Below are 18403 nucleotides of genomic sequence, written 5' to 3' on the forward strand. Positions count from 1 at the left end.
ATTCATCTCATTAAAATTTAAATCCTGTTTAAATACCTTATTTTTAAGTTATTTTAAGAACTTTTGGATTAATTTTAAAATTATTATTTGAAGTAAATAAATATTGTTCAAAATAATTGTCATCTTTATTAGAAAAAATCCATTTACAAAATATTGCATCAAAACCACACTATTGAAGCAAACCAGGCATCCACAAAAAAAAAGTGGACATTAAAAAGGGTTCCACTTACCAAAAAGTTTAAAAAACGCTGTACTAATGATCTACAGTCTTCTGAGAAAATAAAACCCTGCAGGTTAATTGAAGAAATTGTTGGATGATTTCGATAAAAACACGACTCATAAAAAAGTACATGAACTTTATTTTTGAAATGAATTGCCTACAACAGACAAAATGTTACAAGTTGTAAGTGACAATAACATCTACCAGATTTCCAAAGAACAACATTTTATAAATTGTTAAAAGTATTAATTTTAAATATGAAAAACGGGGTCAGGAAAGTGCTTTAATTGACAAGAATGAAAGCATTATATGGTTAAGACACTACCTCACTAAAATAAAGAAAATGAGGCAAGAAGGCCATAGAATATATTACATGGATGAAACTTGGGTCAACAAAAGCTACATGAAAAGTTTCATTTGGAAAGATAAAGATGTGAATTTGTTAAAAGAAGCCTTTCTGTGTGGCTTATCAAATGATAATAAGGCTCCATCAGGTAAAGAAAGTGTCTCATAATTACACATATTGGCAATAATACCGGGTTTGTGATCCGGGTGATCCGGGTTTGTGAACCGGGTGATCTCTGGATTTTTTAATCTAAATCTACAGGAGACTATCACAACGAGACTAGATTAGGAGACACCATAACGTCTTTTGAGAAATGATTTAGCAATGTGTTACCTCTTCTGGAAGATAATTAGGTTATTGTCTTAGACAACACCCCTTATCAATTGTGTAAGAAGGAAAAAATTCCAGCTGTCTTGGAAAAACAATAATATCAAAATGTGGCTTAACTTCAGGAAGTAATTTTTGAAGAGGTCCCAATTATTGCAAACGGTTTCACATATTAAAAGTAATATTTTAATGTGTATAAAATTGACGAGTTAGCAAGATCCAGTGGTAAAACTACCTCTCCATCATTATGAACTCAAGTAAATTGTTTGGGACAAATCAAACGTTATGTAGCATCAGAAAATACTACTTATAAAATAATTGATAGGCTAGCAGGAATGGAAAAATTGTATAAAACATATAACGGAAACTGTTGAACCAAATTATAGAGAATTGGATAATTTAATAGAAAACAAAATGAAGCCTTTCATTTTATCTCTTAGTACTGTCAGCACTATGAATTTCTTGCAATCATATGTCGAAAACTGAATTGGATTTAATATTTGTTTATCATAGAAATTTAATCTAAAATATTAGTGGACAACTGACAATTTTATAACTTAAGGAAATACATAACAATAAACACTTTTATTGAATAAAATGCTCATGGGTGATCAGACGTGCCAAACAAGGTAAGAAATACTTATGATCATTTAACTTATCTTAATTTATTTAAATTTAAAATATATGAATAATTTTTGTAAAATATAATAGGGCATGATTAATGAATATTAACGTAGCCTACTTTCTTTTAATACATCAGGATTTGCAGAAGATTATTATTATTAGTTACCTGAACACTCATACGCACAATTTGTATACTTGAACTCTATAAGCTACCTGAATTAGGTATAGTTAAAGTATGTCAGTCTGATAGATCTCTCTGATCTGAAATTGTGTTTGGCTGACTGGCAGCAAAACACAATTTCCCTCTCCAAACCTGATTTGTGTGCATTGATCACTCAGTCTAAAAAAAAACAGAAGCTATTTATTCGCCGGGTCTATAAATAAAGTTTTTTTGCCACTGATGCAAAAGTTTGGTCAATATTTGATGGTGAAAAATGAAAGAAATGATCTGAATTGTCTCTTTTGAGTAGCACTTTTTTCATCACTTCATCAAGGTGCCAAAGTGATATTAATTTATTACTAATGAAGTTCAAGTATCAAAGCTGTAAAGAGGGTACAGGAGAAAAATCCAAACACTAGAGAATTGCATAAAAACCATTGCATATCGAATGGTGGGAATGTGTTGATCAGTCCGAATAGATGCTTGAAAGAAAGCCTTGAATGAATGATTGATATCCTCCATATAATCAGAGATAATATTATAAATGTCACTGATGATATGGACCATGATCAACTACAGTTTTGTACAGCAAATATTTACACTTGCAGCTAAAGATTGTGTAATTCATGTCAAATGAATTTTTTTTTCTTTTTATTAAATAAAATTGTACAAATAGCTGAAAATGAATTTCATTCAGAACTGTGTTAAAACACAAGTCAAAAACCTTAATAATTTTAATAAAATGTTATTTAGTTTATATTCAAAGTCAATAATCAGAAAATTACATATCATCTTTTTCTAACAAATCACAGGATAACATAGGTTAAAGGTTATTTATTTTTTTAACAGTATATTCAGACTAACAGATTCTCCTCTCCAAAATACATTCAATGGTAACTTGAAAGTTTAGTGAGCAGACCTACCTCCACTGAGAAGGGTCACTATAATACCTGACCATCCTATAGTTAATGCCACACTCCCTGTATATCTTATTTGAGCCAACAATAAACTGGTTAAAAAAAGGTTTTCCCCATTTCACGATCATTCACAAAAACTAATTTTTGTACTTTTACAAAATTATTTTTCATGTGAGGTCGCCTAAAGAAGAAATTATCAAGATAGAGGTTTGTTCATCCCAAATCGGTGAAGGTAATCTAAATTCAGTCAAATATTTTTCAGAGACAGACGACTTTATCCTATTTCAATCAAACAATGATTAAAAATTTCTTCAGAATAAATTAATTCCATGTTATTAAATCGATGGTGTTATTATATAATATATTCACAAAAATCTACTCAAAACATTTACCATAAAATTCTACTCAGATGGTTGACAGAAAATTTAATAAATAGCAAATAAATCTCTCATCTTTGGAACAAATTGTGATATGTTAGCATCAGCAAGAGTACCTTTCCAATGATCATCATTTTCCAATAGACCAAGTGCACAACAGGCAGCTTTGAAATTAGGATGATTGATATCATTAATGGTATCCAGCTCTCAAATAAAGTAGGCCTCGAATCTGATGTAATAACATCCTCAAGTGAAAACATTCAATTTGATTAGGATAAATAGTGTAAACTCCAGCAAGTGCTGTATCCTTTTTGGTTCCAGGATGGACTTCAACATCCAGTCCACGTTTTCTTCTAGAAAATTTATTATAAGACTAAGTGTAATACTGTGGAACTTCATAATATAAAGATGTTGTAGCTACATCATCTTTTTTTGAACACACTTCAAAAAATGTGGTCAAGATTGTTTTTCTATGGATTGTCAATGACTTGTTGAATATTAATCTCAATGAAGAAAACTCATTGATTATTCCCAAGATGTATCGCTAAATGGGCTACAGCTGTAACTTGGGATCATGAAACATCAACATCTGCAAAAACCCAAGACCCAAAATTTTTATTTATCTGTGAACATATCCTTTACATCTATGTTGCTGCAGCAGCAATACGATTAAAGCTGCGAAATTAAAAAATGAGATCAACTAGATTTCAGTGATTTGTGTTATTTTATAATTAATGAGTATAGTTTTGTGTTGTAATAATTAAAATATAGATAACTTTGCTTGCCTTTGGTTACATCTGTGAAGTTTGCAAGCAGAGTTCACCTCAATGATCAAATTCAGTAATCCAAATCAGCTCTCAAATTTCTTATTAATAAAAAATACTTCAAAGATTCCTCTGCAACACAATTTTATTATAAAAAATAAGACTACTTTTAGTCTTATTTGTTAATACCATATGAATCCTGAGAAATGAGTGTTTTAAGAACTTTATTTTATATTTTGTTGCAGATTCAAAACTACATAAGACTTAAATCTGAACGAGATATTTTCCCATCCCATGGAAAGACTATTCATCCATGCTATATTCTAGCCTAAAACGTTTTTATTTTCATGGATTAAATGAATCCAGAAAGTGCATAATCTTCTAAGAGCTCTACACCATTACAGTTTGATGTACATCTAGAACGTATCTCTTCAACAGCATGCAGAACATCCAAAATGTATCAGGTGACACAATTAGGCAGCTACATCCTATCCATCAGCAATATTTTCATGAGAGATAAACTAAAGGGAGTTTGATTGTATGGTTGGTGACAAGGTAAGTATTATGTTATTCTGTTTATTTTATTAATTCACTGTGTAGGCATGGTTATTTAACCTAAGAATAATCTAAACAAAAGCTGTAACCAGCTCACTACTAGCACTACTTCAAATATTTTTAAGTGACATCACCTGAGGAGGTTATTAAATTCAATTTAAACTTAGAAGTACATATAGATAAGAAGTGTGTATTCATTGTACAATCTATTAGTTATTATAAAAACATAAAGTAGATCTTGACTGAAGATGAGGCAACAACTAACTAAAGTACATTATGTATTCTACTCATGTTTCTAAGAGTACATTTTTTAGAAAATAGATACAATAGATGAGAATATTATTATAATTAATATGCTTCATTCATATAAGATCCTTTTTTCTAAATATAACTACAACAATATAGATTACTGAAAGCAGAAAAACATAATTAAAAGTATGCCTTAAAACAAAAATAGAAAATCTTTGAAAGTAAGAAAGTAACCATAAATATTACCTAAATTCCTACTGCTTTTATAAGAATTTTGTCACAAAAATATTCACTACTACTAGTACTATCTTAGGATTCAGCTTCTTAACTTTTTCCAACTCATCTCCTGATCATTAAAAATCAAAATTAATATTAAAATTAGCATTTCAGATTTGTCACTCTTAACTTTTGTATTGAATGATAGACTACTGACCCAAGTAAAAAATAAAGAATTTTAAAATATTTTTTAATTAACTTAAATAAAAATGAATAATTATCCATAAAAAATATGTAAATGAGCTGTTGTAATTTCCTACTAGAGGTAAAAAATTTGTTAAATTTTATTTTAATGCAGAAGCAAAATTAAGTTATGTGTAAACCATACTTATCTTCCATGGTCTAAAGCTGACTAGACAAGCCCATCTTTAGGCACAATAATTTTCTTCTAGAATCCAAAATACATGAGTTTAGTGAAAATAATAAAAACTTCTGAATATGTGAATATTTACTTCACATATATTTCAAGGCAGATAATTTTGTAATATAAAAAAAAACTTTCACTAAACTATTGAGCTTCAATCAAAATAGTTTTAAAAAATAAATAAATATAGAAGAAAGGATACATTAAGCCGTTGTGTTTTAAATTCATCTTGAACACTTTAAGAATTTTCTTGTAATTATTGGTATTATATATAGTAGCTGAAGTTAAAATAATATCATATCTGTAACAATAAAAAAGTAACATAACTGTTTAAATTATAAATTAATCAATATCTGTTATTTTAATAACTTATCTCTAGAAGACTTGTACAACTATAGAAAGGAATTGAAGAAATGAAAGTTACAGATTATTAAAAGAAATCTTATTTAACTAGAAACACAGATCATATTTTGAATTAGCAAGTCTATTATTAAAAGATTTTATTTATAGCTCTCAAAAATTCTGTTTACATTTCTCATCGCTTGATTTTGAATATAGTTGTAAACATGGGCAATGCTTATTTCTAGAATGTATTTAGTGTCTGTAAGAGATTTACTTCATGGAGGGGATACTCATCCCCAATTTTAAAGGGCATATACAATTTAGCAAGTTGCATGCTAGCTTTAATTCAGTAGAGTGGTTTCATGTACTATTTTTTTTAAACTTAAGTATGCTTGTAAATAATATCTAATAACACAAAAATGTACAACTAGTGTAATAAAAACAAAACTCACTCAGAAATGTAAAGTATTCAAATGCATAATTAGAGATTAATATGGCCCAGGAATTTAATTTGCTTTGAGGCCACAAAAAAAAAATTTTTTTTATTTTATTTTACATACAGACAGATATGAGGGTGGTCCAAAAGGTAATCAAGCTGATTTTCAGAAGAAAATTTAAAATGCTCCAAGAGGGAGCATTTCATATGCAGGTAACATGTTGTTTACCTCCTGTGTCAATTTAAAGTTGATTGTTGTAATCATTGAGTATTAGTGACCACTTACATAAAGTATGCTGAGTAATCACCTATCATCAAAGAAATATCAAACATCCTTATAGATTCAGTTTTGTGTCCATTTAAAAAAATTAGCTTTCGAAACATACAAAATGTTGAAAGAAGCAATCAATGAAGAGTGTATGTCACGTGCAGCATATTTTTATTGGTATGCCACATTTTTGGTCAGATGAAAGATTGTGGAAGACATGATGAAGGCAGGTTAATTGAGTACAATGATTAACATTATGATGAACAGTCACAGAGAGTGTCTTCATTCAAGAAAATCAATGTATCAGTGTCTGGCAGCTGGAGAACTGCTATACATCTCAAAAAGCAGTACACAGAATATTCTGAATGAGTGAATGGTAATGAATGTTGCATGTTGTTGGGTTCCACGCTCTTAATGCCTTACCAAATGAAGTACTGCACATCTACCTGCAAAGAATTGTTGACTTACTTCAAGAAGGAAGGAACATGCTTTTTATAAAATTTGGTAACCATTGACAAGTCTTGGTTATCTCATTATGATCCTGAGATGAAACAACAAAGCTCCCAATTTCCCAATGGAAGTCAATTTCTACACGACCTCGGTAAAAAGTGAATGTTGCATACAGCCAAGTAAAGTAATGATAATCTTTTTTTGTCCATGAAGGATTCATTTACCAACATCAGCTACCTGTAGGGTATAACTGTAAATCCTCTCTGGTAAATCAATTTGCTGAAAATAATGCTGATTCACTTCAGAAAAACACCCTGGAAAAAAATTGCAGAATTTCTGTTGCAACATGATAATACTTACCTCCATGTTGATCAGATGGTCTGTAAATTTTTGTGAAAAATTTAAGTGAAAAAATTAAAAATTTTTTCTCACCCACCACACAATCAAATCTAGCTCTGTGGAACTTTTGGCTGTTCCCAGAGGTGAAGAAGGATCTGAAAGAGTGAAAATTTGCGATGAATCTAGAGGTCATAAAAGCCATAGAGGTAAAATGCAAAGTACTTTCGAAAAATGGCCTAAATTTCATGGTTGAAAAGTGGATCAAACACTGGAAGCAGTGTGTTGCACTTAAGAGAGACTATTTTGAAAAGGAATATGTAGATGTAGATTCAGAATAGGTTTTTCAAACTATTACTTTTTGGATCGCCTTGTGGTTAACTTGTTTGGAGTTAATCAAGATCGAGAACTTACCTATTATTATTTAGTTGACTAAATGACAACCAGTCTCCTGAGAAAAATTTACATGGAACTGAAGAAACATCTGGTATCAGATTTTTTAAAACACTTGGAATGGTAACAATTTTGATGACATCCTCATTCTAAAATACACAACCAAAACACCAGCAATAAAAAGAAAATTAGTGAAAAAATTGTTATAATAGATGTAATACACTTAAATTGTAAAATTTTATGCAGCTAACAAAATTACATAAGCTAAATAAAATAATAAAGACAAAAGAAAATTAACATAAGCAAAAATAGCTTTCACTTAGAAAAAAAATCTGCTAGTAACATAATTTGGAAATTACTCTCCCAGTTCAGTAGCTCTGTAGGTTGAACATTCCTTGCCACCATAGTAATGTATGCTTGTGTGTTCGATCGTCATTTTGAACTGTGACCTTCTATGGATGTCTTTTTTCCCCTATATTCATCAACTGCAGTTTTATTTTGAATATATCATATTATGGGGAGTGACTTGATCTCATTGCTCTATAGTATTGCCACCTTCAGAAGTTGATTTTTTTAACCAGACTTCATAAAAAAATTCAAATACAAAACATTCATCTAGATGTTCTGAATACAAAACCACTAAACTGATCAGAATTCATTTGAATGTTCTTAAGACAAAAGGGGAGGAATTTCTGACCATGTAATTCTTGTGGTTTGACTGCACTTATAAATATAACATAATATGACTGCAATACTAAACATATTTATACTTCTATATAATTTGATACTTGTATACCAAATGTCATAATTACTGTTTCATATTTTTCATTAATTATTATTTATTAATCTTTGCAGAACTGTGTGCCACTTTATCTTCCCTTTAACTGAAATTACTTTTTCAAAACTTTCAAGAATAAGATTTATCATAAAATCTAAAATTAACAGTATATTTTAAAAATCTCTGTTCAGCCACATTCACATCTCAACATCACTGAATTCCTATTTACAGAATAGATAGTACGTGATATGAGTTAATACATATCTATCCTGTAAGCACAACATCATACTTAAAGTTGAAAGTAACATATTTCCACCATGGAAAGGACATTCTGATGTGCAGTTCTCATTTAAGTTGTTAAAATCAGAAATCAAATGAGTGGTTAGGAAAATTATTTTAAAAACAGTAATTTTAATAAATTTTCCATTTATCTACAAAATTGATTTCAATCATTTTTAAACTTTCATGATGTGATCAACATGTTTTCCTGGGGTTTTTTTAATTCAGCAGTTAAAGATAAAAGATAATTTTTATTAAATTCTTCCCTTGTTTTTACCTTTTGCATTAATCATGAGAATTGGCAAATTGATTTCAGCGATTTTATTTTCAGAAAGTCAAACTGAACATTTTGTTTTATTCCAACACAACTGTTTTTTAATTCAAAAACAAACAATAAGAATGAAAAAACCAAACAAAATATTTTGAAATATGAAACAGCAGTGAAAATGAATCCTTCAGTATATTAGTCCATACAAATATATAAAGATGGTATACTTTTTCTATAGTGTTACTTTTTATACAATACAGATTACAATACCCTGACGTTTAACAGAATTATAGACGTGGTAGTCTTTGGGAGAAATTTTATCTATTTATACTATTATATAAACAGGAAGAGGGTTTTTCTTTGTTCGAGATAAACAAAAAACTACCAGATCAATTGCAACCAAATTTTTACCAATGTTTCTTGGCATAACTGAGGTGGTTTTTAATATATTCACCTCGAAAAAAAAAAATATTTTTTTTTATATTTTTTTTTCATTATTGACTGAACAAATATTTGTTCTAAATTTATTTTAACTGTTTTTAATTTTTTTTTTAATTTTTATTTTAAGCAAACAATTTTTACAAAATGGTAAAAGCTAATATAGTTATTGTGTACATGTAAACAGCTTAAGAATTTATAAAAGATATCACTGAGGATGGGCTTATGCCCTAAAACGCTTTGATGAAGTAAAAAATTAAAGGTAAGAGTGTTTCTCTAATTCTGTGCTTTGTGGAGGCTGAAAGAATATTATATATATATATATATATATATATATATATAGGATTGGAGATTCCCATTTGAAGCATAAACTTTAATGAAATGAATTAACGAACTGTGAACAGAGTTTGAACTGAATAATTTGAATCAATCAAATGAATAATATTACACAATAATAGAATTAAATTTACATTAAATAAAGTAGTATACCTATGCTATTATATAAAAAGGAAGAGGGCTTTCCTTTGTTCAGGATAAACAAAAAAACTAACTGATCAGTCACAACCAAAGTTTTACCCAGTTTATTGGCATTAACTGAGAAGGTTTCTTGATATATTTCATCTCAAAAAATTTTGAAAAAAAACATATACATAGTAGTGGAAATATGCCAGTTGAAGCAGAAACTTCAATGAATTGTGAGTGTCTATCAGTGTGTCAGCTGGGTTTAACTGAATGATTATGAATATCTATAAACCATTTTCTAGATTTTTAGAATTCCAAGTTTCAAGGGTTAAAAGTGATTTTTGACTTTTTTTTTTGGATCCCATTTATTTTTCTAATTTCTGTCACACATGACAAAATCAACGTGATTTTTGGCGAGTAATTAATTTTCATGTCAATAAACAAATTTCTAGATTTTTAAAATTCAACCTTGAAAGGGAATGAAGAAAGGTAAAACAATTTTGAATGATTGTAAATTTTCCCAATCCTGACTATAATAAACAAGATGTTCAGTAAATTTGGGTTTCCTTCAGATAAATATTTAAATACCATTTTTGGGTTTTTTTAATTCCAATTTTTATTAATTCCAATATATATGGTATATATGGCACTGTGGCTCAACCAATATAGCTATTTCTACCATTACTGTATGTGTGACTAGCTGTACCTGCTCCGGTTACTTGACTAAATACATAAAATAAAAAGACTGACCGCTACGGCAAATGCAAGTAACCATATAGCGTGGGCAAAGCTGCAACAGGGACTAGTTTTTTTGTTTTTTTTTTTTATATAGCTGCACAGTGAATATAATATGGAATATTTAACTGGTCATGTTATATGTCCAAAAAAGTTAACTTTTTTAAAAATAAATATCATATTTTATAGTATAAATTCTACAATGCATGTCCTACATAATGTTTGTTTTAGAAATACTTCTTTACAGTTTTTTTTTTTATAGATGATGTGTTTATGTGAATGTTTTTATTTCTTCTTTACATTTTAACTCTTAGATTTTATTAGAATGAAAATCTATTGTAATGTTAAGAATAGCACTAAAGCACAGTGTTAATAAATTTCTGAGCATGTAAATACAAAATATGTAATTTATAATTCAATTTAGATTTATGTAATTATGATTATAAAATTACGCAATGTTTCACTGTAATACTGAAAAATTAATATCAAAAATTTAAGGTAAAATTGAAAAAAAATAAATGACTGCAATCATATATTGGGAACTGATAAGAAATTGAAATAGAATGCATGAATGTTATTCATGTTAAATATGTAATTATTGAGAAAAGTTACACCAGGTTCACAATACTGTTAATGTGGTCAGGCATTAAGGGCTTAACTGGGTTAATAACAAATGAAATGAAAATTTTTTAAGATGAACTGAAGAAGCATATACTGAAAAAAAAAAATAGCAAGATAAGTAAACAGAGACATCCAGGATCAGTTAATTTAATTAGGAAGCAGAGAGAATATAAAAAATTAAAATGGAATGTTATATAGATAATTAGAAATTTAAAATGTAGAAGGTATGTTGAGGGTAAAATATAAGAACAAAAAAGAAAGGTAAGTTGAAGTGTTTGAAATCAATGAAATTATTCATGAAAGAAAAGACATTTACGAAAAAAAAAGCTTTCAAGATTCCTTCCTACAATTTTTAATTTATCTTTGATTTCCTGTACATTTATAAAATTAGGTTATGTAACATAAAATATACTTAATATCTTGGTTACAAATGGAAAAATTTTAGTTGCAAACACAAAGATGGTATATCTACGGTGATGTTCGTTGAAATAAGGATTTGAATCCAGTTCTTGAAATATACTTACTGTGAAGGTACATAATACAGAGAAATAAGTCACGATATGCACCATTAAAGCATTTGCTGATAAGCTTAATAGTTTATTATGAAGATACATGCACTAGTGTAGATGCATCCAGTACTGATTATATTTTTTGCATTTTCTAGTTTAAATAACGGTGTAATTAACCAGCAATAATACTCAAGCAATATACTCATTCTTTATAAAACAAAAAAAAAACATATATATATGTATTATTAAGAAACTAAAGCTTGCACTTTGCAGCACAGTTGAGGTAAGATTACGGTTGCCATATTTTCATTGAGTAAAACTGGGACACTTGATTATGGGATGGCCTACCTAGTGAGTATGAACCCCTCCACCAACAAAAAGGGTACTCCAAGGGGGGCCTTTCTGCTCAAATACTAAAAAAATTAACATTTGAAAAAACTTTTTTATTACTTACTAAATTAAAATAATTACAATATTACTGTTTTAAGTTAGATATAGAATAATAGAATATAAGGTAAATATCATTCCAACTTACATAGCCATGGATTACAAGTCTCTACGGCTACTGTAACAGGTTGAATAGATTCACTTTGAGTACCGGTGTATCACTTGTATTTCTCAGACAACTTCGCAGCTTTTATAAGGTCTGGTTGATTTTTCACATAATTGTAAAACTCAAAAGAGGTTTTATTGGTTATAGGTTTTGTTTGAAGTTTTGTGTTCATCAAACGCAACTACGTTTGCAATGAAGTCACTAAGATGACAAAAAGTCTATTCAGATTTACATTAAGTAAATAAGTACTGGCACATTTTCAACAAGTGAAAATACTGACACTTATTCATAAGTGTCAGTATTATTCAAAGCACCTAATCCACTTTTCATGTGAATTTAAATTCTCCCTTTTACACTCTTCTTCGTCATGCTGTTTGTCCATTAAAACTGTAATCGTGATCTTTATACAAAGAAACTGATCAGAAACCTCACTTTCTGGGAAGGAAGTATTCTTTGAAGTAAAATAAGCCAGAGTATTTTCTATTTGACCCCAATCTGGGATTGCCTAGCATCATCCAGTCAAAGGTGGATAAGTGCTGAACTGTGAGTGGGACTCACTCCACTTATCCAAGTTACCATGAGCTATCTAGAAAAATTCCTTACATTCCCTAGTAAACCTCTCCTTATCACTTTCTTTCTCTTTAGCAATAATTTGCTTAGTTTTAAACCCGATAAAGAGAGATTCTTCTATTTCTTTTAAGAGCCTTTATACTTTTGTCAAGGATTGACAAAACTTTGAAGTCAATAAACCAATTACTGAAATAACAATAACTGAAATATTTGAAGATTCAATTGTTTTTTCGATGAAACTAAGGCGGCTGGTTGTGGAGAAACCACAGACAGGCCTCACTCAGTGTAGTTGAGAAAAATTTCAGGACCACCTTAAGGGATTTTTCCCGACTGAGGAAGTACCTGATGAGGAAGTACGCCTTCAAAGCTTCCCATAAACTTAAAATGCGTTCAATTGCAGGCATAAGTGATACCTATTTTGTTCTTGTGTGGTAAAGCAACTGTTTGTAAGTTGTCAACAAACTCAGAGAAACTTTTAAGCTCTTCAGTTCTGATTGTATAAACAGAGAAATAGTTTAAGAGTTTGACAACTACTGTTTCAACATCCACAGCAAGGACATCAGCTGCACAAGAAACCATGTTGTGTAATATGTGTGCAGGGCACCCAATCCAACCCACTGGGTTGATCTAGTGGTAAACTTGTCATTGCAAATCAGTTGATTTCGAAGTCGAGAGTTCTAAGGTTCAAATCCTAGTAAAAACAACTACTTTTATATGGATTTGAATACTAGATCATGGATACCATGTTCTTTGTTGGTGGGATTTCGATTAACCACACATGTCAGGAATGGTCGACCTGAGACAGTACAAGAATACACTTCATTTACATTCATACATATCATTCTCTGAAGTATTACCTTACCGTAGTTCCAGAGGCTAAACAGAAAAATAAAAGGGCACCCAATTCCCTTTATGTCTTTCCCCAAATTACCTTGGAGTTGTGGAAAATGTTGTTTACCCTTTTGCAGTTTGCACCTTCAAAATTAGTGTTAGATTATCACCATAAAATGACAAACAATTGTCTAAAGGGATGTTTCCTTCAGCTAGGCTTGCTTGTTAAGCAGCAGCTGATTATGTTACCTGAAGTGTCATTTTTCATTAATTAAATCTTTATTATTTTACTGGTAATACCATCATCTATTGAACATCAGAGGAAATTGCATCAGTATTGAACAAGAAGAGGAAATATTTTTTCTGCTTTATGGTTGCTAGCATCGATTGAAACCCCATAATAAGGAATTTTTTCTAATTCTGAAAAACAAGTACTAACTGAATGTGGAAAACCACATTATTGATAAGTGCAGTAGCTTTAGTACGTGCTGTAGATTGTTTTGATTGCAACCTTACAAGTTGGGATAAATAGTCGGATTTAATTTATTTGAACAATCAACTGATTTGAAAAAGAGTGATGATGTTTCACAACATGGTACGCTGTTGTAAGCTCAGCAGCAGCTACCAGAATATCTTCTTTGGAACTTTTTTTACAAAAAAATCACCGTCAGCTTAGAGGTCACACTTTGCATGTTATTTTTATGTTTGTTTTTAAGTGGTCTAACAAATCAGCTCACCGCTGTGACTTACTGAAATGAAGCTGTTGCAGAAAGAACAATATGTATCTTCTTCATTCTTCCCTTTTTTAATAAAAGTCCACTCTTTAGAATATTCTTCTCTGAAATGACATTTTCATTTTGGCATTGTACACACACGCACGCGTACATATATATACACATACATACACGCACGTGTGCACGCACACACTACACAACAACTTAAATATGTGCAAGATGAAATACGCTAAAACGCCAAAATAACAGTAATGACACTGACTGTCTGTGAGCAGTGAAATGACTGACAAATTTGGCTTTTGTTTTGGTTTCACAACAGCTGTCTGCAGTCATGCACGCATCATAGGTTGCCAACGCCCAACGCATGAAATTTCCCTAAAGTTGAGCAAAATTTCTCTTCCACAAAAGTTTTACCCGCGTATGTTTATAATATTTACTAAACTGGGATAATTTGATATCCCAAAAAGTCTTCTCGGGTCACCAGGGCATTGAGGGAAAACCGGTGACAGTCCTGGAAAACCAGGATGAATGGCAACCCTAGACACAATGCATAAAATGTTCTACAGTAACAGAAATTCAGCAGTCATATTACGCTGCTGTAGAATTTACTTTTCTTTGCAGAATAATTCAGTACAAATTGATAATTCGCCTAAATGGTAGTATTTTTTTCTTTTCAATCATATTTTTATGGTTAGTATTTTTACGTACTAATTTACATAGTAAAAATTAATCAAAGTTAAAAATTAAAAACTAGCATACTGAGTAATAAAAGCAAACATAAATTATTGCAAAAAACTCTTTTTTGCAACTTCCAGTATCAAATACTCGTAAAATTTGTAATAACATTCTAATTGCAGTAAAATCTTGCTTTTGTTTAAAAACATACTGGAGTTTTGTTAATGTTTCTTTGGATTTTTAAAAAATCTGAATTTATATTATTAATAACTAAATACATAAAATTATTATTTCTGCTTTATAATCATAATAAACAAAATTAAACGATTTAGGTCATCAGGGTGGATCAACACAGTATAAAGTCACTTTATTAAAATTGAGTTTGTTTGAAATAACCTACTTTTTTCTATTAATAAAAGCAAAAGTAAGATGGTAATAATAATCAAAGATATTCCTCAACATATAAATCAGGAGAGATTAGTATTGAAAAAATCACTAATAATGATAAAGTAAAAACAAATAAAATATATGAAAGAAAACGAAACTGCTTTTCAAACTAAAAAAAAAATGCTAGATAACATTGTTATAATGAATAAAAACCCACCAAATTCAATCATACTAGATCCAATTTTAAATTATTTATAATATTATTTATACACTATAGATATAGTTCAATTTATACTATTATTTTATATGCAGATCATTTTTACTTTGTAATATAATATAAGCTGTCATAATAGGCTGCATACAGTAATTTTCACATATTACTGAAATCCCTTGTTCTTTTTAACATGATAATGCAATTTAGTACAAGTAAATAAAATCACAACTAGAATTTCTGTACTATAAAGAATAATAAAAATGATTTTGCATTCTATTATATAACAAGAGTTAACTTGCTCGCCACAGTCAGAGCCAACAGAAACAGAAATACTGAAGATAACATTAATAGCATCAACCACAAAGTGTACCCATCCTACTCACACATTTGTGATTGTAGCAGCAAATATGTCAAACAGATCTGGTCTTTCATTTCTATTTCAAGTAGATAAAATTATGCAACTAAAGTTACTATATTTCAATCATTTACTATGAACAAATTACAGTACGATACGATCAATTTCATTTGTATTTAAAAAATTAATTATATCCAAAATAAATATCATAATAGATAAGTTTTTGAAATAGTTATTTTATAGCATAAAAATTATAAATAACTCATTAACTCAGTTATAACTACTTATGGAATATATTTTTATTCCGCTATAATACACCATTCTTAAAAATCATTGATTGTGCAGGTACTAGCATTTTGATAATGTCACTTCATACAGATCAAAACTATGAGCAGTTTTGATGGAATGCTGTGCAAAAAAATGAATGGGAGAGGTCATTTAACATTTTATAACATTACAGGCTAACAGTCCTTTTATACCTAAGAAATGTATGCTGTTTACTTTTACATTACCCTCTTACTGTCACTACATTTTTTTTTTGAATAACTGTCTCCTGGTATCATCAGTGATAGAAGTAGAAGACTATAGGAACTTGCACTGTGAGTAATAAAGAAAAACAGTAAATAAATAAATAATAACAAAACTGAGTTAAACTTTAGCTAACTTACTGAATTCCAAAACATGTACAGCAGTAGCCTTCTTGATCTTATTTTTATTGATTTCAATATCAATTCAGAAAAAGTGACTTAAAAAAAAAGAAGAAAACTAACTACATTGAATAAAAACAACTAAGTCAAATATTTATCAGTTAACTAAATAATTTCTATATTTATTAGTTTCTTATTTTTCATTTACTGCCATATATAATACAACGTCCTTATGCCACAACAATTTCTATTTGTAAAAATGAATAAGATGCAATGAAAGATTTATAATAGATAAAAATTGCATAAATATTGTCATTTAATGGCCACTTTACACAGATTTATAATTATTTTTTTTTAATTTTATTCATTATTAAACCCTCACATCAAGTACTATAAAAACCTAAGGTGATATAATTCTGATAACAACCACAATACAGGATTGAGATAATTTCATAACAAAGTTGTACATAAAAATAAATATGTGGGCTGCAAAAGTCACATCAAGTTTTAAAAAATTTTATGGATTTTTCTTTGTTGTCCGTGACATTAAATGTCAATTATATTAATTTAAAACGTTAACTTTCATAACACATCAAACCAAACTGTATAACAAAAGGTTTTTGAGAAACTCATCTTAAAATGTTTTCAGTCACTTTTGCCTCTATCCTTTGTAAATGGAGCTGCTGTTTACACAATGACATCAGCTAACGTTATTGCTAATGGTATTTTGAATTCAGCATATACATATTATGAATATAAAAGTGCATTTGAATTACATGTGTTTATTTACAATGATATTAAGATACCATATTTGACATCCAAGGTCATCCTGACTTTATTTTTTAATAAAATGCATACATGCCTGCATCTGTATCATACTCATACTGTGTTCATGATCTTCTTGTTGCATAATAAATGAATAAGAATGACAAATATTTTTAAAAAGTTGGCTACATGCAGATGCTATTAAAATTCTTATAAAGAATTAACATATGAGATGCACTTACATAATCCTGAAATTCAACTGAACTTGCTCCTAATTTTATTGATAAAATTCCCAAAAGACCATGTCCACATCCTAAATCTAAAACAGTTTTATTTTTAAAATCTACTGGAGAAATATTACTGGTAATGTAGTTAGCAAGATGATGTGTACAATCCCAAACTTTTAAGCCACCTAAAATTAAAAAAAATAAAGATTACTATTTACATTATAATAAAAAAAAAGCTTGTGTGTACATATTATGCAAATAAGAAGTTATACTTCTTTGGCGTGAATAAAAAATAATTTTTAACCAAGTCAAACGACTGACAGATAACATAAAATAACATGAATTAAAGTTTAAATAAATAACAAATTAAATTAAATAATATTTATTTTATACAGTTTAAAAAGTATTGAAGTATTCATTGTCATATAAAACAAAGTTCATCGAATATATTTTGATTAGTTCAGTTCCATTAATTCTTCAGATGATGATTGAATAGGCACGAGGATTATCAGCAGCTTATGATATGAAAAATATAATATAAATAGTTTTATTTTATAATAGTATACTTTATCAAAACTTTATTTTTGGTAAATTTAAAATTATTTATGCAAAATCAAGAATCTATCTGATGTGTGCTATTTTCTGTGTTATTAAAAAATGTAATTTTACTCATAAAAAATAACACTTACATAAACATAACCTCAAATCTTCATACACAATTTTCACAAAAAAAAAAAATAAATATATGCTGCAATATAATAAAGTTTTAAGAATATGAACAATATTTACAGTTTTAAATATCCATCTTCAGAAATCTGTGTATATAAATATATATTTATTATGACTCAATATCTGTTATGTTTACAATGTCTATGCAATCACTTAATTGCATAGAACAACTGACTGAATTAGACACTACACGCATGTGCGTGGAAACTGATCCCCTTGGGC

General features: G+C 29.1%; 1 protein-coding gene across 4 annotated transcripts in view; it reads right to left on the reverse strand.

Moving 5' to 3' along the window:
• Nucleotides 1-18403, reverse strand: part of LOC142319402 (histidine protein methyltransferase 1 homolog) — a 52074-nt gene that overhangs the window by 27638 nt on the left and 6033 nt on the right. For all 4 annotated transcript variants that reach the window (XR_012755193.1, XM_075356645.1, XM_075356644.1 and 1 more), the window contains exons 3-5: nt 17468-17637; nt 7426-7553; nt 5382-5480 (exon numbers count right to left, since the gene is read on the reverse strand). Coding sequence is in view for 3 of the 4 variants with exons in the window: in XM_075356645.1 (XP_075212760.1) it covers nt 5382-5480; nt 7426-7553; nt 17468-17637 (397 nt within the window). In the remaining variant the exon portion in view is untranslated. The remainder of the gene's footprint in view (nt 1-5381; nt 5481-7425; nt 7554-17467; nt 17638-18403) is intronic.

The sequence above is a fragment of the Lycorma delicatula genome, chromosome 2 (genome assembly GCF_047948215.1).
Source record: "Lycorma delicatula isolate Av1 chromosome 2, ASM4794821v1, whole genome shotgun sequence".
Classification (NCBI taxonomy): Eukaryota; Metazoa; Arthropoda; class Insecta; order Hemiptera; family Fulgoridae; genus Lycorma; species Lycorma delicatula.